At 40.5% G+C, this 26,132-nt stretch overlaps 1 protein-coding gene and 1 pseudogene across 7 annotated transcripts in view; both read left to right on the top strand.

The window, feature by feature from the left end:
- The window catches only part of USP35 (ubiquitin specific peptidase 35), an 82,854-nt gene that overhangs the window by 32,812 nt on the left and 23,910 nt on the right, over positions 1-26,132 (top strand). For 4 of the 7 annotated variants that reach the window (XM_072610733.1, XM_072610732.1, XM_072610734.1 and 1 more), the window contains 2 exons: positions 222-357; positions 7,856-7,985. In XM_072610733.1, coding sequence (XP_072466834.1) covers positions 222-357; positions 7,856-7,985 — 266 coding nt within the window. Of the gene's footprint in view, positions 1-221; positions 358-377; positions 7,601-7,855; positions 7,986-26,132 lie in introns of those variants that run through there. The other 3 variants (XM_072610735.1, XM_072610738.1, XM_072610736.1) reach the window with 3 other exon arrangements.
- Positions 1,812-1,906, top strand: LOC140509366 (U6 spliceosomal RNA; annotated as a pseudogene).

Here is a 26,132-nt window from a genome sequence, read left to right as displayed (position 1 = left end):
CATTTATTAAGTAGATGCTGCATGCAAGGCATTCATTGAATTGGGGGAGGTGGACCTTAAGACAGAAATGGGAAGGAGTCTCGGTCCTCAAGGAGTCTTGCCTTGAAGTTTTCTTTTCTGTCAGCAGGAGTTGGGGAGCAGTGATAGAGAATGGGGGGAGGGAGCTGGTGGAGTTCTTTGCCTCAGCCCCATTTAGCTCTGGTTTCTGCCTTGTTCCCCAGAGGAGCAGGAGCCTCCCTCCAATGCCCTGGCCAGTGTCGTCCAGTATGTGCCTCTAGAGCTCATGGATGGGGTGATCAGGAACCTCACAAATGATGATAGCATCACAGATGCCCAGATGATGACGGCTATCAGCAGGTAGGAGACCCAGCAGGGAAGAGGGGGCTGCTTCATCAACCCTGAGGAGCAGAGAGGGCTTTCTGAGCTTTGGTAGGGGTTGGGGGTAGGGAAGAAGACAACAGGAGGGCAGGATTTTTTTTTTCTCTTGGCAGGTAGTCCCAGCTACCTGGGTTCAGGAGAACCAGATACTAGTCATAACTCTGTCACTTACTGGTTGTATAACCTTGGGCAAGTCACTTTTCCTCTCTAGGACTCAGTTTCCCCTTCTGTAAAATGCATTGACACAAGATGATAAGGTCTCTTGAAGTCTCTTCTACTCCTAACATTCTTGGGGTCCATGATTCTATTTTGCCCTCTGGTGTGAGACCAGTATGTGACGGAACTTCTCACTGGCCCATGGTTAGCTGAGACTAGATTGGGTCCCCCCTGCCCCTTCTTCTCTAGAGCCTTCCTAGTATAGAATGGACTCCTTCATAGAGTAACGAGACTACCATTTCTCAAGGTCTTCAAGCAGGAGACAGATGACTACTTATCAGGGCTAATATAGAAATTCCTTTTTAGATATGAGTTAAACTAGATGCTTTCTGAGATTCCTTAAGCTCTGTGATTCTCAGGAAAAGGACTAGGCCTTTCCTGATCCCTCCTTTTTAACCCTCTCTCCTCCATCTCAATTATTCTTTAGGACCTTCCCTCCTCTAGGCTAATAAGCTTCTAATGTTTGTCATTGCAAGTACATAGACTTGGGTTCAGAGGCTTAAAAGAAAATCTCTCAGAGACTTTTATAGTTCTTTCCTAGGCATTGTCCTGAGGCAATCATCTAGGCTGCCAGCATGGGTACCTGGATATGGCCAAGCTTCCAGCATGGGTATAGAACAGCGGTGGGGAACCTGTGGCCTCAAGGCCACATGTGGCCTGCTAGGTCCTCAAGTGCGGCCCTTTGAATCCAAACTTCACAGAACATAACCTTTTATTAAGGGAATTTGTCCTGTGAAGTTTGGATTCAGTCAAAGGACCACACTTAAGGACACATGTGGCCTTGAGGCTACAGGTTCCCTACTCCTCATATAGAACTTGAATCAAAGATCATATGTGGTTTTCTACCAAATGACATTATAAAAATAGTTAAGGATGACTCACCTTTGCATAGCATATTCAAAATGATAACAAAGTATGTATAGTTGGATTTGAGTGAAAAAAACCCACCAGGGTACAGCCTGACACTTTTCTCATTAAATTTCAGTTATTATCAGTTATTCCTGTTTTAAAGAAAATTCATTGACTCTTCCTTTCACTAATAATTCTCACACTTCTTAATACTTGAAACTTAGCTTTTATTCTGCTGCTGACTATTTGCCCTAAAACTTACGTCTGACAGTTTTCTGTCTAATAATGAGAAAGACCTTAGGTCTCCTTGTTCTATACTCTGTGCTTTCCCTCTTTAATAAGCACAGCAGAAAGATCAGATAACTGCTGTAACACACATATTACAAGTAGAACAACAAAGAGAAGACATGCATGGTCCCTGGGCAGTGAGGACATAGAAATTTATGAAGTGTTTAATATTTTTTAACCTTGGTGTCCGTGGGGACCTTCTTTTCTGCCTTTGATCTCCTTGCAGTGGGAGCATTGGGTTGGCCACTTTTCTTGCATATTTTAAAATTATTTTCCAGAATGATTGGACCAGTTCCCATCTCCACCAACACTATAATCTTCCTACAGCCTCCTTTCCCCCCCACCATATTGACTATTGGCATTTTTTCGTTTGTAATTTGCCAAGTAGGAGGCAAAACTGCAGAATTGTTTTGATTTGCATTTCTCTTATGATCAGTGACTTGAATCATTTTTTAAAAAATATGGTCATATCCTTTGACTACTTATCTTTTGGAAAATGTTTCTTCTTACATATTTGTGTTGATTCTATCAGACTTTTAGCAGTAACATTTGATACAAAATTGTGTTTTTTCTCCACTTGGTGATTTCTCTTTTTATTTTAGCAGCTTTGATTTGATTCATGCAAAAGCTTTTAAATTTTATGTCATCAAGACTGTTGTGTTTGTTTGGAGATACTTTTTGATTTTTTTCCTATATTATCTTTTATATTTCTGTGCAGCAGCATGGCATAGTGGATAGAGACCTGGTGTCAGGGTCATGTACCAACTTTGTGAGACCCTGGACAAATCATTTCACCTTGTCTTCCTCAGTTCCCTCCTCTGTAAAATGGGGATAATAATAGCACCTGTTTCCCAGGGTTGTTGTGACAAGGATTAAATGAGATAGGGTATAGAAGTATGCAGGAAGGAGGGCTCACTTCTGGTGGGGGTGAGAGTAAGAGGAGCTTTTTAATGATATACTTTATATCACTTGATCCTTATAAGTCAGTGTTATGGATACTTCAGACAGTATTGTCACTATTTTGTAGAAAAGGAAACAGGAGATGAGAAAAATTTATGACTTGCACACGGTAGCCCAGCTAGTGAGTCCTGGAGGTCAGATTTGTATCCTGATATCTTCCTGACTCTTGACTTCTATACCACAGAATCAAAATAGGGCTTCCATGGATAGTTAGGTTTTTAATAAATAGAGATAGAGGAAATAGGGAGTGATATGAGCAAAAGCAAGGAGGTAGGAAAGGTCAGGATGTGTTTGGGGAATGACAAATAGCCTAGACAAATTCACCTGAAATGTGTGAGGGGAAATGCTGGCGATGAATCTCGAAAAGCTAAATTCTGATGCCCCTTGAGTGCCAGAATGGTTCCAGTACACCCCACCTCATAGTCAAGCCCCCGACCCCTAATCCTGGCTGTTTTTCTCTTCTAATCTGGTTCTCTCACACATTCATCAGGTCGAAGGAGGCGTAAGAGGTCACCTAGCTCATTCTTTCTCCCCATGCAAAGATCTGATTCACAGCATCATTATTGATAAGGTGGAATGGATTGGGGAGGAAGGGTCTGCTTGAATCCTTTCCAAGACAGGGAGCTGACCAACTTAGCCATCTCTGATTACTGAGAAGTTCTTTGCAATGATTGAAATCTGTCTCCCCACAATGGCCACTGGTTTTGGTTCCATTTTGTTAAATTCAGCAAACATTTATTAATCACCTGCTGCATGAAGAATCCCAAGGAAGGCTTCCAGGTCCTCAGACTTTGACTGGAAGGCCATGACTGTGGCTTACCTTGGAGCAAAGAATCCTCCCTAGTATTTGGGTCTGTTTTGTGCCAAAGTCCTCAGTATGTTCTTACCATTCAGAGCATAGGAAAAGTCCCTCAAGGCAACAGAGTCTTCAGAGTCTTGTTGCTCTGCAACAGAGAGATCTCACCAGGCTGTCTAGTACTCTTTTGGGCTCTCAGGCAGTTCACCATTAGGAGAACCAGTTTAGCCAGCAGCAACCTGGAAACCAGTATTAGTTTTGTTTTTATAATCTGGTTACAAGCATATGTGTGTTCGTCCTTCGTTGCTGAAGAAGATCATGTCATTGGACATGATATGACTTGCACTTGACTTTGTTTTTTTGAGTGAGGGAGGGCTGTGCAGGTCACCAGCCTCACTTCTCCTTCAGAGCCATCTGAATCCAGTGACTAGATATTCATCAGGATGACGAGATGACCCAGGGTGAGGCAATTGGGGTTAAGTGACTTGCCCAAGGTCACACAGCTAGTGAGTGTCAAGTGTCTGAGGCGAGATTTGAAATCAGGTCCTCCTGACTCCTGCACTGATGCTCTATCCACTGCACCACCTAGTTGCCTCAGTTACAAGTAACAGAATGGAGAGAGGTTTTTGGTAAGGTTAGTCACAAGGGCTCCTGCCCTTTTGCTTTCATAGTTCTCTAGCACTGCCTTTCTTATCATGCACAAAGGAAGATTAAAAGTTTAGTTAAGGTGTGGTTCTGACATAGCATGGTCATGGCCCCTCTTCATCTTGGTCATTCTCCCAAGCAGGTGCTCATCAATGTCCTTCCTAAAATGTGTCCTCTCTTTCTCCCTACTCCCTTAAGCTTGCGCTTAAGTAAGGTTGGGGATCTCCCCAGGTAGAGTGAAGGCACACATCCCTGATCCTGCAAGGACTGATGGTAGATGCTGAGTCTTCATTCCCTGAATGGGCCTCAAGGGGCTGCCCATGCTTGGTTCCCTCCTGAACTTTATCTAAGAGCTGGCAGGGTTAAAAATGGAAGCCCCCTTCAGCAGCCCCTCTTCTTCTGGATGCCAGAGAGAGGCAAAATGACTAGATTCCTCAGGTCTCTGGGGAAATAGGTCTCCCTCCCCTTCTCTTCTATTCCTCTGGAAAAGTAATTAAGGATGCTCAGGGGCTGAGAGGCAAAGTTTAAGAAAATGCATTAAAAGCTACTGGCAGGGGTTCAAAGTCAAGCCAGCCTGCCCCCAGAGATGAGAGCAAGGAATGGAGAGAAAGGGGAAGTTGGCATGGGAGAAGGAGAGATGAGGAGCAGTGAGTCGGAGCCAGGGTCTGAGGCTGGGCTCAGCCCCAAATCCAGCTTGGGGACCTATCCTGCCTTAGTGGCCATGCCTGCCTTTGGCTAGCAGTAATCATGGGCCTTCAGGTACAAAAGGAAAGAAGAAGCAGGTAGGGACAGAATGAGGTGAGGACCTGTTTGCTATCTGTCTGTAGAATCTCGGAAGCACATATCCTAGAACCATGAACTTGTAGGTCATCTGAAACATTCATTGCCCATTAGAAACAAGCTCATAAATTCTTGGAATCTTACAAACTTAGAGAATCTTAGAAAAACAAAACAAAACAAGACTTTGCAGACCTTGAAGCACCATGGGAGTTGAGTTGTTGTAATTAGGAACTTTAAAACAGTCACAGACTCTTAGAAACATACTCATAGATTCTTAGAAGCATAGACAGTCAACAAATGTTTACACAGAGGCTACTGTGGGCCAAGCACTGTAATAGGCACTGGAGATAAAAAACCAAAATGAGATAAATGCTGCCCTCCGGGAGTTCACTTTCTATCAGGGAAATACTGTGTGCACATATAATTGTATTACAAATGTACAAAGTAATATATGGAATCTTGAAACTTAGAATCTTAAAATAATAGAATTTCATAGGTGAAAGGGACCTCAGAAGTCATCTAGTCTTGCCCCTTTACCCGGGGAAGGAAGGTGTTCTGGAGAGATGGTCTTCTGGCCTTCACTTTAATACCTCCAGTGCTGAGATAGTCACTGTGGCAAGAGGCAGCTCATCAGGATCACAGATTTAGAGCCGAAAGGGACCTCAGGGTCATCTAATCTGGCCCCCACATTTTGCAAATGGAAACTGAGGCCATGGAGGTTAAATAAAACTTGACCAATAGTTACACAACCTATTAAGTATGAGAGCCAAGATTTGACCCTAGGCCCTTTGACTTTAAATCTAGGACTCCTTCCAGCCTCTGTACTGACCTGTTGGGTCAGCCACTCTTGAATATCTACTTTGCACAAAGCCAAATAAAACAAATGGTCTATACCCTCAGGGAGCTTGTGTTCTGCCTGGGGAGAAAAAGAATCAAAATGCCTTCTTATACTGTCAGTCCATATTTATTGAAAGGCTATTTTATTTGTTCAATCGGTAAAAAGGCAGAATATGTGATATAAAGGAAAACATTCTGGATTGGGAGTCAGGAACCCTGGGTTCTAGTCCTAACTTTGCCACTAACTCCTTATTGATGGCAGACTGGTCTCTTCCCCTTGATGGCCTCAGTTTCCTCATCTATAAGATGAATTTTTAACTTTTTTTTGGTCATAGACTCCGTTGGCAGAGAAGCTTATGGACCCCTTCTCAGAATCATTTTTTATGCATAAAATAAAATCCATAGGATTACAAAGGAAACCAACTACATTGAAATATATAAAATATTTAACTTTAAACAGTTTATTTTTAAAAATTTTTGTATTTTAACATGTTTAAATAAATATACTATATGTTGCAAAAAATTTTAAGCCCTAGGTCATGAGCCCCAGAACTAGATGATCTGTAAGGTCCCTTTCATCTCTAACAATTGATCCATCTTATATGTATTTTGAGTTCCTACTATGTGCTAAACCCTGTGTTGAAATGATTGGGTCATAGAATTTTAGGGCCAGAAGGGACCTTAAATATCAACTAATTTATGACCTGATGGAAAATAAAATAAATAAATCGGGAAAACAATATACACAATGGCCATATAAATGAAAGAACAACAAAAAATGGTTGAATGCTGCTCCATTAAAAATGACAATGCTTGGCCCCAAAGAATAGATAGAAGAAGGTATTTCCACCCTCTACTTTCCCCGCTACTTCTTTACAGAGGTGGGGGACTGTGGGTGTGGAACACTGCTTGTAACATAAAACATTTTTGACATGTCAGTTACTTTCGCTAAACTTTTCCTTTCCCTCTCTTTTATTCTTAATTATAAGGGATGGCACTCTGGGAAGCAGGGGGAGAAGCACTACAATGGGAAATGAAGGTGATGTGAAAAGATATTAATACAAGTTTGTTTTTTTTAAAAAATCTACTAGTCCAACCTTCCCCAACTTACACAAGAAGAAATTGATGTCCAGAGAGGAGAAGCAGCTTGCCCAAGGCTGCACAGTGAGTTAATGTCTGAGCCAAGACTAGAGGTCAGGTCTTCTGATTCCTAATCTAGTATTTTCTTGTGCCTGATGGCATGCAAGGTACAAAGATGATTTAGACACTAACCCTGCCTCCAAGCTGCTCACAGCCCACCGTGGGAGATAAGACACTGACACAGATAAGTATGATTGAAGGCAGACTAGATGTTATTAAGTGCCTGCTGTATGCAGAGCACTGTTCAGTACTAAGGGAGAATAAGATAAAGGAGTACACAGTGCAATGTGAAATGGAAGAGGAGCTCCCTTCTGTTTGGGGAGATCAGGGAAGGCCCCAGCTGTGAGGTGCCATAAGTTTGGTACTGTCTGCAATGACTCCAATAGTCATATGAGCTATAGCGTACATTTGCTTAGTTTATAAAATACTGCCTTCCTATCACCTCTTTTAGGGATTGTCCCCATTTTACAGATGAGGAAGTGAGACCTCAGAGTGGATTAGTTGATTTGCCCAAGATCCCATAGCTAAGTCAGTACTGGAACCAGGATTCTAACCCCAGCCTTTGGCATCAACTCTCATGGTCTCTCTACTGTATCATGCTGCAGAACTGGTTTCCTGGGGGCTAAGAGCATGTATTGGGATGACCAAGCCTCTCTCAGGGCAGTGACCTGGAAGATTGGGACCTGGCATGGTGAGGAGTTGCCAATAGTGGTGCGTGGTGTGACCTCTTCAATGGGCCTGGATTCTGGAGTTTGGGGTTTGGGGGAGGTGGCAAAGGGATGGAATGGCCCAGCTGCAGGAGAGAACATAAGGGGTCAATCTAGACCAATTGAACTTTAACCTCTTGGGCTGGCCATGGAGTTGGAACTAACCGTAGACAAGTAGATGGCTATCTAAATGATATCCAACCATTGACCTGTACTTTTCTTTCTTTCCTTTTAATTTAAACTCTCCTAATTCTTTTAGGATGATCGACTGGGTATCTTGGCCCCTGGGGAAAAACATAGACAAATGGATCATCACGTTGCTAAAGGGCCTAGCAGCTGTTAAGAAGTTCAGCATTTTGATTGAAGTCTCCCTCTCCAAAATAGAGAAGGTCAGCACCCATTGCGCACTGCCTCTTAGGACCTGGGGCAAAAATCCCAACACAAGGAGCCTGGGGAAAACTAGAGTCATTGGCAGAAATGGATGTGGCTTTGACAGGTTCCAACCATAGTGGGTTAGTGAGAAAAATGCTGGGCTGGGAGTTAAGAGACAGGTCCCCTAACTCACTGTGTGATTTGGGGAAATCATTTCCCTGGGTCTCTTTTTTCTCACCTTTGAAATGAGGAGGTTGGGCTAAATGATCTCTAAGCTCCCTTACAATTTTGATGTTCTATTCTAAGGTTCCTCCCAGTTCTCATATTCTATGTTCTAAGGTCCTTCCTAGCTCTGACATTCTGTGTTCTAAGGCCCCTTGCAGCTTTGATGTTCTATGTTCTAAGGTCTTTCCCAGCTCTGACATTTTGGGTTCTAAAGCCCCTCCTAGCTCTGGCATTCTGTGTTCTAAGGGCCCTCCCAGCTCTGACATTCTGTGTTCTAAGGCCCCTCCCAGCTCTGGCATTCTGTGTTCTAAGGCCCCTCCCAGCTCTGGCATTCTGTGTTCTAAGATGCCTCCCAGCTCTGGCATTCTGTGTTCTAAGGCCCCTCCCAGCTCTGACATTCTATGTTCTAAGATCCCGTCCAGCTCTAACACTGTGTATTCAGTGTTCTAACATTCTGCGGTCTAACATCCCTTCAAGTTCTAGCATTCTATTTTAGATTATATTCAAAACTCTTTGCTCAGTATTGGGTATACAAAAATAAATATGACCTAGACCCTATTCTGAAAGAACTTACAATCTAATGGGAAAGATGTGTACACAAATAACTATAATATGAGAGAGAGGTAAAGTACAAAGGAGGGTTCTCCCAGCTCTAACATTCTTTGTTCTATGCTCTTTTCCAGTTCTGACATTCTGTGTTCTAACAGTCTGTATTCTAAGGTTCCATCTGTTCTAATACCCTTTGAATCTGTGAGCTCTCCATTAAACAGCTGTGTGCACAGAGGCACCTTTGGCACTGAGGGGGAGGTGGAGGCTAGTAAGATAAAGTCTGCTCCTCACTCTCCACACCTCTCTACCTCCCTGCCAGCAGCCTCCTCACCCCGGGGATGCCTCCACCCTGCGGCTCTCTCTTCTGATTGGTGAGTCTCTGGCCCAGCCCACCATTCCATGAGGTACCCAGGCCATGCTTCCTTCACTGCTGACATCACTCCTTACTCTCCGGATCCCTTCACCTCAGCAGCAGCAGCAGCAGCAGCCGCAGCAGCCGCAGCCTTGTTCCCCTCTCTTCACTACTATCCCTCCTCCAGTTTTCTAGCTCTCCATTACCGTTGTCTTCTTCCGTAAACTCCTCCAGGGAACAACTGTCTTGTTGGCTTGTGTTTGGGTCTCCAGCTCTTAGCACAGTGCCTGACACATAGTAAATGCTTACTAAATGCTTGTGCTCTCTCTTTCTCACTCTCTCTCCCTCCCTCCTCCTACTCTTTCTCCCTTTTTCTTTCTTTCTCTTTATTCATCCTCTCTCTTTCCTCTCCCTCCCTCTCTTTTTCTTTTTCTTTCTTTTTCTGCTTCCTCTCTCTGTTTTTCTTTCTTTTATCTATCATCTCTCTCTCTATCTATCTCAACCCTCAAGGAGCTTATAGTAGTAGTAGGAGGAGGAGAGTGAGGCTATAGATATGAACTTGGTTAGTTAGCTCCAGTATGAACTAGGAGGTGAAATAGACTTGAAGACTTAGGGCAGCTAGGTGGGATGGTAGACAGAGCACCAGTCCTGGAGTCAGGTGGACCTGAGTTCATATGTGACCTCAGACACTTGACACTTAGTAGCTGCATGACCCTGGGCAAGTGGCTTAACCTCAATTGCCCTCCAAAACAAAAAAGTGGAACTCAATATTTAAGCTGGGATAGATCAGGGAAGACTTCTTAGGAGTGGTGGCCAGAGTAGGCTTATCTAATACTGTACATGGGCCATGGGGACCTCAAGGTTAACAGTTAAAAAGTGGCTGTACATAGCAGTTAGGTGCAAGTTCAAAACAGCTGCTTACATGTGGCATCCTGAAGGTCATGTGGCTGCCCTACTACCCCTATCCTTATTTCTGCCTAGGCCATCACTTAGATCAATTTCATGCATAGTTAGCACATATTACAACATATAAGCAAGGATTCATATTCAGGAATACCCCATGTTCTGTCAGTCTTCATTTTTACTTTGTCATGGATGGACTTGACCACAGCCTCCATTTCTACATGGTACAAGGTCTACTAGGTTCTCCAAAGGTAGAAAGACTTTGCAGTCCTGCTACTGCCCATGCCTGTTGTCCAAAGACTGACCTAGCTAAATGTGGACACCAGGGGATCAAGGTTTTTGATCATAGTAATTCATGAAGAAATAAAAGGTTTGGCATCATCACCAAGATGGCAGTAGTGGCAACACCAAGGAGATAATCTGGAAACTGAGGTGAAAGAACCTTCAGAGGGTATCGAATTCAGCCCATGTCGCAGGGATCGCCTCCAGCCTCTGCTTCATGCCTTCCAATGATCAGACACAGCCACACGTTCATTCATTTCCCTTTTGGAAACCTCTAATTGTTAGGCAGATAGGATGATATTTCCAAAGGTTGAGCCTAAATCTTCCTCTCCACAATTTCTGCCCATTTTTCCTAGCACAGGAGGATTCTTTCTGAACACAGTTCCTTTTAATGTGCACTAAGATTGTCTTAGCTTTTTTTTTTTTTGGTTTGCCATCAACGACTCATTGAGCTCTAGATCTTTATCACAAAAACTGTTGTCTTGTCAAATTTTTGCCATTTTGTACTTTAGAGGCAGTGTAGCTTAGTGGGAGAAATCCTGGAGCTGGAGTCAGGAGGAACCTCCATAGAAATACTTTTCCTGACCCTTAGCTTCAAGACCACGGGCAAGTCACATTACCTCAGTTTCCTTATTTGTACAATGGGAATAACAATGCCTGTAATAATACTTCATAGGATTATCCAGAGGACAAAATTACATAATTTATTTAAAGTACTTTGTAAACCATAAACACTAGTCATTCTTGTTTTGCAATTGGATTTTTTAACCTCAAAGCACTTTTTATTTATTATGAATAACTATCACCTCTGACATATACTGTCTGTGTGATCATAAAGTCATTTGTCTTCTGTATGCTCCAGTTAGCTTTCTAAGACTATGAATTGTAGACAAATTGCTAATCTACTTTGTTGGAGGAAGTCACCATACCAGGAGTTCCCTACATCAGTGAAATCATAGGCCTATAGATATTCTATCTGTCATCTTATCTATGTATCTATTATCTATCATCTATCTTTTTTTCCACCTAGCTATCTATTATCTACCTATCTATCTATCCATCTCCCTAACCATCTACCTATTTACCTGTCATCCATCTTCATCTAGCTGTCATCTACCTAGCTATCCATCTACCTATCATCCATCCATCTTTTTATTATATTCCAGCTGATTAAATATTATTAGAGCCTATCTTTCTAGCCTGTAGAAATGTTTTTGCATGCTGATGCTGTCATCCAAGAGTTAACTGTCCCTTCTAGCTTCCTGCCATCTGTAAACTTGATAGGTATTTCATCTTTACCTTCTAAAAGGCATTGATCAAAATATTGAGCAACAGAAGACCAAGGACAAATTCCTTGGAAACTCCATTGGTCTTCCCTCAAATTAACACTAACCCATTAGCTACTATTCTTTAGGTCAAGGTCATTCAAATCTATCTAGATATACTTTCCTTTTGCCTCTCCTTATCTCTATGTCTTATCTACAGGAATAGAATAAGACTTTTCTATATGCCAAGTTTGTTATGACTGTGGCATTCCCTAATCAAACAGTCTAGTAACTCTTTCAAAAAAGGAAATAAAATTAGTCTGACATGACCTATTTTTGATAAAGTCATGCTAGCTCTTTGATTCCTACTCCCCTTCTAAATACCCATGTATAATTCTCCTACAGTAATACTTCTTAGAATTTTGCTAGGAATTAAAGTCAGTCTTATTAGTCTCTGGTTTTCAGACTCCATCCTCTTCCCTCTTTTTGAAAATGGGCAGTGTTTGCCTGTGTGTTGTTTCATGACACTTTTCCCACTTCCAAGATTTTTCAGAGATCATCACCAGCAACCCAGTAATCCCATCTGCCAGTTCCATTAGTATCCTGGGATATCCTGGTCTCTTCAAGTCCATCTTGGATTCAACTCCCCATTAATCTCTTTTGCCCTGTCTTTTCCAATCAGATCATTTCTGCCAGAGCAAATAAAAACATAATAAGAGTTGAGTCATTCTGCTGATTCTCTGTCCATCTATAGTCAGATTTCCATCCACATTGAACAGTGATGGTCCTAGACTCCCTCTGATCATCGTCTTCTTCTCCGAATAGCCACCAAAGCCCTGTCTCTTGACTTTAGCTTTCTTCTCAGAGTCTGGCTTATTCTGAGCTCTGGTTTCTCTGATGTTAATCTTATAATACCTTACCACTCCTTTGTATTCATCTTCAGTTACTAGCCCTTGCTGTCATTTTTGGTACACATTTTTAAAAAAAATCTAAATTTACTAATGAATTAATTTCCTATGCATTCTCTTTAATTACTCCCCTTTTTTTCTTCCTGTTTGGAATGATTTCTTTTTCTGCCTTTGGAATTTTATGCTTGAGAATATCTCACACTTTGTTGGCCTATCTGAGACAAGAGTCTTTATATGGGACTATAGGTAGCTTAGTCAAGAAGATGCCAGGTCTGGAGTCAGGAAAACCTGAGTTCAAATCCAGACTCAGACACATACTAGCTGTGTGATCCTGGGCAAGTCTCTTAACCCTGTTTGCCTCAGTTTTCTCATCTGTAAAATGAGTTAGAGAAGGAAATGACAAAACATTATTATTACTAAGAAAACCCCAAATGGAGTCATGAAGAGTCGGATGTGACTGAAATGACTGAACAAATAAATGCTTTGTCAAAATTCTTTGAAATTTTTTCTCTCCAAATAGAGGATATGAGACTATATTTTGTTTTCCAGACTCTATCATAAATTTTAAAATCGAGTAGTCACTTCCTCCTAAGGTATCCCTCATCTCTACTGCAACAATATTATTTATCAGCATCAGAGTCTCATCTTTTCAAGAATGAAATAACCATTCAGGCAATTCGAGGATTTGTTAGTTTTTCTGCTTTTAGCAGAGTGAATTTTACTTTCAGTAAACAGGAAGTTGAATCATTACTACATCATGACTCTCTATGAGATTATCTGTTTCTTGAATTCATCATCTTTTTCTTCCTTTTGTTCAGTTGATTTTCATTACTACATATAGACCACAATTATAATGATTCTATTTTTTTCTCTTATCATTATCCAAATTCTCTCTACTGTTTTTCCCCCTTGCCCCTAGTTTATGAGATTTCCTCACGTGAATATCCTTGAAGTATTGAATTAATATTAAAGGAATCGTAAGCAACCCAAAAGATAGAAACATTATAGCATTTAAGGTAGTTTAAAAAATCTGTAAGTAAACACATGTAAGAAAATATAGATTAGTATATATGCTTCTATAGTCATAGACTTCTACATAATTTGTTGACAAGCACATCAGAAGTCAACCAGCATTTATTAATCACCTACTCTGTGTGGCACTTTGCTACATACTGGGGATACAAAGGCCAAAACAGCTCCTGACCTCAAGGAGTTTACAATCTAACGAGGGGGACAACATTCAAACAACTATGTACAAACAAGAGACACATGGGATAAATTGAAGATAATCTCAGGTGGAAAAAAGACAATTTAACAAACATTTATTCAACGCCTACTATCTACTAAACTATGTTCTTTGTTAGAGAGAACAAGATAACTAAGACTCAGTCTGTGTTAAAAAAACAACTTACATTCTAATGGAAGGAAAGATATATACAAGTAACTGATACAAGAGACGGTAAGAGTTTAGTAAAGGAAAGGTCCAGGCAGAGTGCCATGAGAAATCTAAGGAGAGAGACCTCTTTCCCCTGGGGCAAGGAGGGAAGAGTTAGGAAAATCTTTATGAATGAGTGAAGGAAAAATATTTATCAAACACTTGCCATGTTCCAGCACTGCACTAAGCTCCAAAGTGAGATATCTTGCCCTCAAGGAGCTTATATTATAATGGGGGAAATAAAAGATGTAATGGCAAGTCTGGGAAGTCACAGGGATGGAAAGTGGGAGCCATTGCGATAGTTGATTGACATGCCCTTTCTGGAAACAGTTTTATTTATTTACTTGATTACTGTTCCCAGAGCTAGTGGGATACCAGTAGGGTGCACCTATGGCAGCAAAGCAGAGGGGGCCACAGTAGATGATTGGATGAAAGATGAAACTTGACTTGGTCTGGAATTGACTAGATACAGTAGACTGTGTGAGTTTGTGCTTACTCACTCCCTTCATGGAACAGTGGTGTTTGACCTGGGCTTTGAAGAAAGGGAGTAACCCAGGGATCTCAACTAGACCTGGTGCTGTTTCATATCTTCATTAGTGACTTAGATATAAGCATAGATTGCATCCTTCTGAAATTTGCAGTGAGCTAGAAGGTTTGGCTACCTCATTGGACAGAAAGCCTTGGTTTTCCAAAAGGGAGGAATGGTTACTCTACTGGATAATGGGGTCAGGATCTCACAGAGAGAGGTGACTTCTGCACTATATGATAGGGTAAGAATCCTCAAAAGATCCTTAGATAGTTTAGAAGATTGACAGGATTTATTAAGGGTAAATGTACAGCCTTCTACTTGGGTTCATGAAATCAGTTTCCAAAACTATAAAGTGAAGGATCCTCAAAAGATCCTTAGATAGTTTAGAAGTTTGGCAGGATTTATTAAGGGTAAATGTACAGCTTTCTACTTGGGTTCATGAAATCAGTTTCCAAAAATACAAAGTGAAGGATCCTCAAAAGATCCTTAGATAGTTTAGAAGTTTGGCAGGATTTATTAAGGGTAAATGTACAGCCTTCTACTTGGATTCATGAAATCAATTTCCAAAAATACAAAGTGAATTAGACATGGCTGGAGAGCAATTCACTTGAAAAAGAACAGCTAAAGGGTTTTAGTGGATTGTAAGCTCAATATGAGTCACAGTGCTGGGGCAACTAGATGGCACAGTAGATAGAGCACTGGCCCTTGTAGTCTGGAGGACCTGAGTTCAAATCTGGCCTCAGATACTTACTAGATGTGTGACTCTGGGCAAGTCATTTAATCCTAATTGCCTCTAAAAAAAAAATGAGTCAACAGTGTTGTATCGCAGCTAAGAAAGTTAAATTGATCTTAGACTACATCAAGATTGGTATAGTACCCAGAACTTGTGTACTCTGCCCTAGTTAGACTGTATCTGGCCCTAGTTATACTATATCTGGGGTATCGTATTCACTTCTGGGCACTACATTTTAGGAAGGGTATTTGTAATCCGGAGACCATCCACAGTAGGGCTACCACAGTGATGAGCAGTCTTTCATTCATAATATATAAGTATAGCATTCCCTCTGGGGCCTTTTCCTTTTCCTTAACATTTAAGGGTTGGTATCCCAAGAAGGCTACTACTCTTTTCAGGGACCCAAGGGGAACACTTAGAAATTGAAGCTTCTAATATTCATGAGCCTTTACTGATTAAGACTTAATTAGTATTTACAGAAGTTATTTTCTAAGCAGGTATAGGAAGGACAATTAGTACAAAAGCATTTCCCCTTAAATGAATGGCCCATTCTTCCTCTGCACTCACAAACTTCCTGGGGAGAATGGGATCAAACTGAGAATATGGTAGCCATGAGGCACTGATCCTGGCTCCTTTGTAAAGTCTTCATGACTCTAGATAGCTCTCTCTTTTAGGCTCTAAGGTTGGGGCCTCTGATGAATCTGTAGATGACACTTGCTTACTGCCATGAGTGCCTAGTCACTGCCACCAACTGGTCACCTGTGGGACCACTGATGGGACCTCTCGATCTCCCAAACTCACCAGGTCACCTGACCAGCCCCATCTGAGGATACTTGTTTTCCTAAGATCATAAAAGAATAAACGCAAAAGAACCACAGATGCCATCTGCTCAGGGATACACTAGGGTAGAATGATAGAGCAGCCAGCATTCCCTAGCTCCATCAGAGTGTTATTCCCAAGGCTTATTGCCTTCTGAGTAAGAGATAGAAAGAAGAGAGATTTAACTTCTTTTCTCAGGAGACACTTTTTTTTTTGCCCTTGATATATCTTGCTCTGCTCCTGGATGGATGTTTTGTCTCCTACCGGTTCAAATTCTATAATAATCATTTACCATGGTCAATGGCTGGGGATGGGATGAAGAAGAGGGAGAGAAAGGATCAGTTCTGAAGAATGTTTAGCCAAGCAGTCAATCATTAAGCATTTCTTAATCATTTATTTATGTATCAGGCATCGTGCTAGACATTGGAGATGCAAACACAAAGAAGGAAGCCATATTATTCACGAGCAACATTCATTCTGATGGGGAGACAAGTCCATATATAGGCACATACAGAATAAATACAGAGAGAAATATTGGGTAGTTTGGGGGGAGAGCACTAGCAGTCATGAGGATCAGGAAAGATTTCATGTACAAGGGAGAAAAGAGTTCATGGAGACAGGCTAACTGTCTTCAAGTAGAATCCAAGATTTAGAGTTGGAAGGGACTTTGAAGGTGATTCAGTTCAGCCCCTACTTGGAAGGCTGTAGTGTGAGAAAGGGGTAAGACTTATTCTGTTTGGCTGCAGAAGGCAGGTGGGTGTCACATAGAGACAAATTAGGGTGGATGTGAAGGAAACTTTCCTAGCGATTTGAACCATCCAAAAAAGGGACCTTCGGAGACAGAGGGTTTATTGTCACTGGAGGTCTCTGAACAAAAACTGGATAGTCACTTATCAATGATATTGGAATTCCTTTTCAGGATGGGTTGAACTAGATAGCCTCTGAGGTCCCTCCCAGTTCTTAGGTGCTATAGTTATATAATTCTCGTTGCAAGGAATGCATCATGTACTTTAAAATCTTAAACGAATGTGAGTTATTATTATTATAACTAACTCATCTTTATTATGGGGTTCAGGTAGACATGATCCAGGGACGAGTCACTATCCTGTAGTTATTCTTTCATATTTAATGTTCTACAGGTTATTGCACAAATGGATAAAGTGAGCTGGGCTGGGTCTTTTTTTAATTGAATAAAGCATTGGGATATGAATTCATCTTCTGAAGGCTCATTGGAAGTATCTTTGGGATAGCTCCAACAGCACACGGGATGATGGGAATGAGATGTGTTTCATCCAGCTCCCATATGGTTTTAATGTTTTCTGCTAGGTCTCTATATTTTGAAATCTTTTTACCCCACATAGTTTGGAGACTGTGAGTATTTAATATGACAAAAGCTATTAAAAGTGTTGTAAATTTGTTATTATTTAATGTTATGTCAGGGAATTGTGGACAACATTTCTTTCTGTAATAATGTTCCAATTCCAGTACAGCTTATTCTCAGGAATATTGGGGGTTTGTATTTGCAGTTTGTCCATTTGTCATCTGTCAGTTGATGAAAGACAGCAAACTTGTAGTGTGTAATTCTGACCACCTGATCATATCTTTCTAGGAATTTTGTAGGTACTAAATTGGTTATAATCATTATACTGTCATTACTACTGTTATCAGAACTTTGTTATTTAAAATGGAGAAGGTATTTTCTTGTATGAACACTTTTTTTTCAGTGCTGCAATCTCTATATATCCTGTATATACCTAGTTTTTTGAATGTTCTCTCCCCACTAGAATGTATTCTCCTTCAGGGCAGAAATTGCTTTTGCCTTTCTGTATCCCCAGCGCTTAACATAGTACCTGGCACACAGTAGGTGCTTAATGCTTGCTGTTATTGTTGTGCATGATGTTGATGGCAGTAATAAATACTTTGTGTAAAATATGTAAACACTCAATTGACCTGAATTTGAAAGGGGCATTGGTGTTCTCACCTTTGCTAGTAGATATGTGATGCCTTCTGTCAAGAAAACTGGGATCCTGTTTACTTCTCAGAGAAAGATGGTCAACTGTGTTGTTAGTAATTAATTCATGCACTATTGTAAAGCATTTGAACCAATGGACATTTCTGTTATCTGGCCTTGTAGCTTTCCAGTTTTTAGAGAAGCCAGAGTTTCTCTTTCCTCCCGTAATGTAACTGCTCATTAGATCAGTGCCCAAGCTTTGTGTTTTGTATAATTTGATTTGCCTTTTCATTGTGTTATACTACTTATACAACACATATCGATAACCAGAAATTTCCCACCTCCTTCTCCTTTGGGAATTCTCTTCTCTGATTTATTTGTCCTCAAACCTCTGTAGTATAATTTTTGGTTGGTGTTGAATTTTTTTGTTGTTCTTTGCTCCTTTTATTATTCCTTTTCTCACTCTAACCTTTTGGTTTTCAATTACGATTGTTGATTAGGTGTATCAAGAATTTCTGATATACTTTTACTTTCTGTATTCCATTTCATATTTAATTTAACTGAGCAATGCGGTATTCAAAGTTTCTACTGCATTTACACACTAGCTATTGATGAATCTTCCAGTGTCTCTTCCCTGGTCTTCAGTAAGTTTCACAACCTTTTTCTGCCATGTTAATATTTGATATCTGTCTTTAGGGGTATTCTTAGTTAGCTCCCCTCTTTCTCCTATGGTCTTTGCCATAGCAATGACCTCAGTATATTTTTTTCTATAAGTTCTGATCTGCTTTAATACTCTGAAATATGGTGTAAGAATGCAATCATCCATGATGGCTATAGCAAATATCAGCTTTTAAAAATGACTCTGTTTTGTATAGCTGGTCTTTTCATTGAATTTATGCCATCAAATTCAAAAAGGGCTTTTTAGAATTCCATTCTGAGTATATCCATCTCCTTTTCAAATCCATTGGAGACATCAGCATTTGTCTGACCATCCTTTTTGTTACTGAGTAGCACTCCTTGAGTTAGTATTAAATATGGATTTTTAATACCTTCAGGTTATTCAGCTTTTCCCTCTACAGGGAACTTCATCTTTAGTTTCTGTTCTTATTTCATCCTATCTGGGTTTGGGAACGAAACTGTTTCTTATGATTGCCCTGCATTGATCTACAGCTTATTGTTGTGTGACTTGGAGCTGGGGATAACGTGGAAAAAAACCAGAATGAAGTCTTTGCCTATAACTGGTAAGATCTGTTTTTCAGTTTTATTATGACTTAATATGGGTGCATAATAAGAGTATTCATGACTTCAACCTTTCATACACACTTAAGACTTGTCTACATTAGTGATCATTGACCTCTGCATTGAAGCATTTCTGGGGCTCTGGGATCCTTGATTTGTTTGGATCTATCTTGCTCTCTTTTAATATCAGAACACAAGGAGAGTCACTTTTTCTCTATCCTCTGTGTCAAATTGATAGTCATAAGAGTTAGGAGTAGGGTGAGCCAACAACTCTGTACTCACCTTGTCTTTTTCTTAGATTCATAGGAGCTGTCACGTCACCCTGCCCAGGATGCTAATTCATTCAGTAGTATCACCTCAGTGTTCTTGTCAGGCCTTTATAGCTACCAGAGAGGTCTTGGGACCCTGCTCTGACAATCACATTCCCTTACTTCGCCATAAACCCCTTACTTACATACACACACGCACGCACACACACACACTCCCAGTCCCTAGAATGGCACAAATGATGGGTTGGGCTTTGACAAGGTTATTGTTATTATTATCATTATTTATAATTTATTCTTCTCATTTTTTTAACAGGGCTCAGATAGAAACAGGCCTATGACAAGTCACATTCTGCTATGATTTGTTTTTATATTTAATATTCTACAAGTATATAAAATAACCACTTTTTTAGTCAAATAAAAGTATTGGGCTGGAAAGTAATCCTCTGTAGACTCACTGAAATTTCCCTTCACACAACTCCAAGAGCAGAAAGGACATCAGGGATTGTAATTCTGTTCCCATATGATTTTGATCTCCTCTGCTATATCTCTATCCTTTAAAAACTTTTCATTCTATGTATCTTGGAGATTATGATTATTGGATAGGATGATAGCTATTAAACACGTTGTCCTTAAGTTCTTGAGTTTTTATGGACCAAGGTTATGTCTACGTAATTGTTGGGCAAAAGTTCAGTTCATGACAATGGTTCACTTCCAGTTCATTTTGTCAGATGAATTCTCCAGGATTTTTTAAGGCCATTGTTTCTAGTATGGGCATATCTTGTCTGCCACTCCATGAAAGACATTGATCTTCTGATACAAAATTCTAACTATCAGAGAATGTCTTGCTAGGTATTCAGCAGGTGCTAAATTTTTTCACCCTACCATTTCTTTGTATCACAAGCATTGGTTATTAAGTTGAGTTCCATAAAGATAATCCTGTAATTTTTAGTGGCAGCACCCCAGTTCTTGAATGGCCATCATATGTAACTCTGTTTCCATAAACAATCCATGTGACCCTGCGTTCTGTGTTTCTTTGTCTACATGTTGTTGGCCAAGATCATGAGTGTGTTACCCATGGAGGGCCTTTTGAATCCATTCTTGATCTAAACTGTTAAATGAGCTCCATCTTCAGGTAAACCACTCTTTTTCACATTTGAATGATGTTTGGTTATCAGTCTTTACTGTTCTTCTCATTACCATTTTCTCATCCTTCTCATCTTTTTGATGTAGGAATAGTCCTGAGAGAAATTTCTCTTCTGCTATTCTTTTATATTTAGTGTTATGTAGACCACCGCACAAGTTGATAAAATAATGATTTTAATTTTGATTGTTGTCATCTTGTTCTCATCTTTTTTGATGGATTTAGATAGAAACAGTTCTAGGATAAGAGATTATTATTTGCTGTTGATTATTTATTATGTTGCTTTTTTATATTTAATATTACACAGGTGGATAAAGTAACTTTTAATAGCTGAAAGTAAGCTAATCCCCGGTAGGCTCACTGAAAGCATTCTTAGAACTCCTTCAGCAGCAGACAAGACAACAGGGATGACATACACCTCATCTTGTTCTCAAATAATTTTGATTGCCTGTCCTAGGTCTCTATATTTTGAAAGCTTTTCATTCCATATAGCTTGGAAATTATGAATATTTGCTATGGCAATCTTTATTAAAAACAGTTCTTAGGTTTTTATGGATCATTGTGGCTGTTGTGGGTAACAGTTTGATCTGTGATAATGGTATGGTTCCAGGACAATTTGTGGCTCAGTTCTCCAGGATGTATTGAGGTCTGTATTTCAAGTATGGGGATTTGTTGTTTATTAGTCCTAGAAAGAACCTGGGAGGGTTCCCTGGAAGAGGAAACATATTACTTTAGCTTTGAAAGATCATGTGTTTGACTGGAGTATTGGTTACATGAAGGAGAACAGGGTAAGAAGAAGCTAGAAGAGTGTGGATGGTGTCCAATTATGGAAGGTCTACAAGGCCAAGTAAGATCTGTGATATAACAGAAAGAGTAGAGGTTCTGGACTCACCCAATCTGAGTTTGAATCCCAACTCTCCCACTATTGACCTTGGGTTATCCAAGTCACTTCAGTAGATCCTGGTTTCATCCCTGAAATGAAGAGGGCTGGCTTAGGTTCATTCTAGCTCTGTATCTTATGATCCCCTGCAAGGAGCTGGTGAAGGCTTTGTAGTAAGGTTATGGTAGACTTCTCAGCCTCTTAGTCAAACCTGCTCTGCCAAACACAGAGAGCCCTGGTGGCCTGACTGCACTGTGAGGGGAAGAGGACTGAGAGGGCATGAGAACCTTGCTCCTATGCCCAGTTCAAATCAATGCCATACAAAAGACATTGACTAAGACCCTACGGGGTGCAAAGAGCCATGCTCAGTGCTAGAAACAATACAATGCTCAGGTAATACATCATTCCTGCCCTGATGGAGCTCATGTGGGGATAATTAAATGTAACAGAGTTACTAAGTGTCTGCAGTATGCTAGGCACTAGGATTGATGTAAGGACACCCCACTCTCAAGAAGCTTACATTCTACTATGGAGGAATGCTTATATATAGATGTCAAGACAAAATAGGCACAAAATAATTTCAAGAGAGAAGGTTCAAGGTTCAGGAAAGCCTTGCTTTAGGAAGTGGCACCTGAACTAATTAAGATTCCAACAAAATAATATACCATATTACATGATAAGTGCATTAGAGAGTTGCTAAACAAAGCCTAAGGTTGTTATGGTCTTTGGAGGAGGGAACGGTGTAGTGAGAGAATGCCTCCTAGCATTTGAATTGGGCTTTAAAGGGTAAAGGGAAGAATTGGGGGAGAAAAATCTAATTACAGGGAGTGAGGAGGGCAGAAGCCTGGAGCAGATGAGAACATAGTGAATCAGGGGACTCAGGAATAGTCCAGTGGAGTTAATTAAATCTATGTTAAGACTAAACATGTTTTCCTGAAACTCAAATGGAGTTTTGTAATGATCAGATTCAGAAATTGGAATGAAATCCAACAGTTGTCTAAAATCCACATATGTAAAAGTAAGTTGGTTTTTTTATTTTTGATCCTGTATGTTTTATCATATTTTAAAAATTCTATTTTTCTTTTTCTCTAAATTGATACTAATTTCCGTGTTAAAAAAAAAATCATTGAATTCCAATTCTGTCCCTGCCAAGAACAGTGATGAGATGCTTTAAGATGCTAATAAGTATTTGCTGTGTTCAGAAAAACGTTTGCCACTCCATGCAGATAGCTAGTGGTTGTCTTTGTCTTTAGGTGTGAGTGTAGAATACTCTCATTCAGCATAAGTGAAGAGTATGCACAAGAGACAGTCACTGCAGAGAGCTGAACTGTGCCACTCTGGATGTCTTCTGTGACTAATAATTCTTCTGCTAAGTAATAGACATGGGGGCACAGGTAGAGTGAGGGATTGTTGACTTGTTTCCTTACTCAAAACACCAAGACGTCTGAAGGGCTCTTGTGTCAGAGATTTGTTCCACGTGGTCCTAGAAGGCAGAACTAGGACCAAGAGAAGTTGCCAAGAAGTACAGTTAGTTCACTGAATTCTGTAGCTTGGCTTCCAGCCTCATCATCCAACCAAAGCTGTCCTCTCCAAAGTTACCATTGATTTCTCAGTTCTCATTCTTCTTGGCCTCTCTTCAGCCTTTCATAGTGTTAATTACCCTCTTGTAGATACTTTGTCCTATAGGTCTTCTTCTTCTTCTTCTTCTCCTCTTTCTTCCTCTTCCTCATTCTTCTTATCCTCCTCCTTCTCCTCCTTCTTCTTCTCTTCCTTCTCCTCCTCTTCTCTTTCTTCCCCTCTCCCAGTTCTTCTACCTGTCTTATCACTCCTCAGTCTCCTTTGTTGGATTTTCATCCAGGTTGTGCCTGCTAACCAGCTAACTGGCTGGCATCATGGTGACCAAAATGTTCCTTGAGTACCCATTTCCTAAGATGCTGAAACCACTGGTCCGACACCACAGCAAATTTCATATGGACTCCTAGGAAGGTTTTACTTCTGTTCATTAGTGTTGGGATCCTAAGACCTGCCTGCCAGGTTACTTCACCTTCTAACCCAGGTACTTGAGGGAAGGAAGGGCTCAGGAGATTTTTATCAAGGACTCAATATTGTGACATACTGTAGACTCACCAATGGCCAAACTCTTCTCCTTCTATATTCTGTGTCCCCAGACCTCAGGCAGCTTGTAGCAAAATTTCTGTTCTCCAGAAACACATAGCCCAGGGGGAAACAGATACTCAGGACAAGCTACCCAGAAATGCTTCTATCTGACCAAGGTCTCACCTAGATAACTACCTCCTTTCTTTAATTTAGTATTTTATTTTTTCCCAGTTACATGTAAAAGCAATTTTCAACATTCATTTTTAAAACTTTGAGTTCCAAATTCTCTCCCTTCCTTCCTCCCCCTCCCCCATGGAGAAGGCAAGCAATTTGATATAGCTTATACATATGTAGTCATGCAAAACATATTTATAGTAGTCATGTTGTGAAAGAAAACATAGACAAGAAAAACTCAAGAAGAATAGAGTAAAAAAAGAAATATCCTTCAGTCTGTATTCAGACACCATCAGTTCTTTCTCTGGGGATGGAGAGCATTTTTCATCATAAGTCCTTCAGAGTTGTCTTGGATCGTTGTATTGCTAAGACTAGCTAAGTCATTCACAGCTGATCATCTCACAATATTGCTGTTCCTTTGTACGCAGTACATTTCACTTTGCATCAGCCTGTGCAAGTCTTTCCAGGTTTTTCTGAGAGTAGCCTGCTCATCATTTCTTATAGTACAATAGTATTCCCTCATAATCACTTACCACAACTTCTTCAGCCATTCTCCAGTTAATGGGCATCCCTTCAATTTCTAATTTTTTGCTCCCGGAAAAGAGCTGCTATAAATATTTTTGTATATATAGGTCATTTTCCTTTTTGTTTTTTATCTCTTTTGGGATACACTACTTCATTTTCTAAAACAAACAGCATAGTCATCCAGGCCAGAGGTTCTGTCTTTCTGTTTTCAACTACTCCCTTCAAGCAACTCCATTATAGGAGAGAAGCTTATATCCCCTTTCAGGACTACTGGCAGTACCTCCTCCCATCTTTAGTCTGGTAATAATCAGATATTTGAATGAATAAAATTCAGTTGAAGAAAATCAGGGCAAAATCCTTACCTACCTAAAATGTAGGAATTAGACAGTAAATCAATACTAAGTACCTACTTAATAATAGCAAATAATAGTTTAATAGCTAGCATTTATATTAGCATAATAACTTTAAGATTTGTAAAGTATTTTATATATTATCTCATTCAATCCTCACAGTAACCTTGAGAAGAAGGTTCCCTTATTATCCCCATTTTATAGATAAGGAAACTGAGGCAGACAGAAGTTAAGTGACTTGCCTGTGGCCACACAGCTACTAAGTGGCTGAGGCTAGGGTTTCCTCCCTCTAGGCCCAGTGAGCTATCCAAGGTGCCACCTTGCTGCACTGGGGATATGTTGTGGGACTTACAATGGGCCTGAAGTCGGCAGATCTGAATTTAAATCCTGCTTCTGACCCATTAGCTGGGCTATTATGTAGAAAAGTCAGTTAGCTCATCTGAGCCTTAATTTTCTCATCTGTAAAATAGGAGTAATAATACCTGTCCTATCCCCTATACACAGCAGAGTTGTGATGAAAGTACTTTGCCAGCCTTGGAGTGCCCCCCACGGCTGGTCTGTACTCCTTTGCTTTCTAGAGTTCCTTTCTTTTTTTAAGGTGTAGTTCAGGTACCATCTTCTGCATGAGGCTTTTCCTGATTCTTCCCCCCATCTCCTTCTGTTGGTGCCCCCCCTTCCAAGCTACTTTGTATTTAACTCCTTGGTCCCTATTTGGGTTTATTTACTTTATGTTTATGCCATATGTATTTTTATATGTGCTTGTTATGTCTTCCATTAGAATGTGAACTCCTTGTGAGTAGGAATTGTTTCCTTCTCTCTACCTGTCTCCCCAGTGCTGCATTGTGCCTGGTACATAGTAGGTGATTAGTAAATACTTGTTGCTTGATTGCCATTGAAATTTGAGTTATTTTTATTAAATTACCATATTATACATAACATAGTAATATCGTATATTATAATAATATGTTAACAAGAGAAGGAGTTTGAAGACTTGTGAAACAGGAAACAGTACAGAGGCCAAACTGTTTGGTACAGGCCATGTTATAGGAGATGAGAAAAGAGAGAGAACTATGGGGCTGGGCCAGTTAGGGAAGGCCTCATGAAGGCTGGTGGGACATGAGCTAGGCCTTGAATGATAGCGAAGGGTATTCTAGGCAGAGGTAAATCAAGACCCAGAATCTGGCACGGTCTTGGCCTCTTTGGGGACGGAGAGGAGGACCATCCAACTGCAGCGGAGGACTCATGTAAAGAACCATGGCGATGTCGGGTTGGGCCAAACTGTGGACAATAAAGAGTCAAGGACTTGCCCATGTTCCATCCCCACTTGATACAGAACGTATGATGTATCAGAGTCTTGGGTCCTTGTGTAGATGCTGTGAGACTTCAAGGATCCCTGACTTGATCATTGTGGGTTCTCCCTTCACCGATGCGGCTCCTCGCCTCTCCACGCCTTAGCCGACGACCTTCGTGAGATGCTGTGGCCAAAAAAAAATTCATCACCTGGTGGCCAGTCTTCTGATGACAGGCTATTATTTAGT

The sequence above is a fragment of the Notamacropus eugenii genome, chromosome 5 (genome assembly GCF_028372415.1).
Source record: "Notamacropus eugenii isolate mMacEug1 chromosome 5, mMacEug1.pri_v2, whole genome shotgun sequence".
NCBI classification, from domain to species: domain Eukaryota; kingdom Metazoa; phylum Chordata; class Mammalia; order Diprotodontia; family Macropodidae; genus Notamacropus; species Notamacropus eugenii.
The sequence above is the reverse complement of the archived record's forward strand: the minus strand, read 5'-3'. Positions and strand labels throughout refer to the sequence as shown.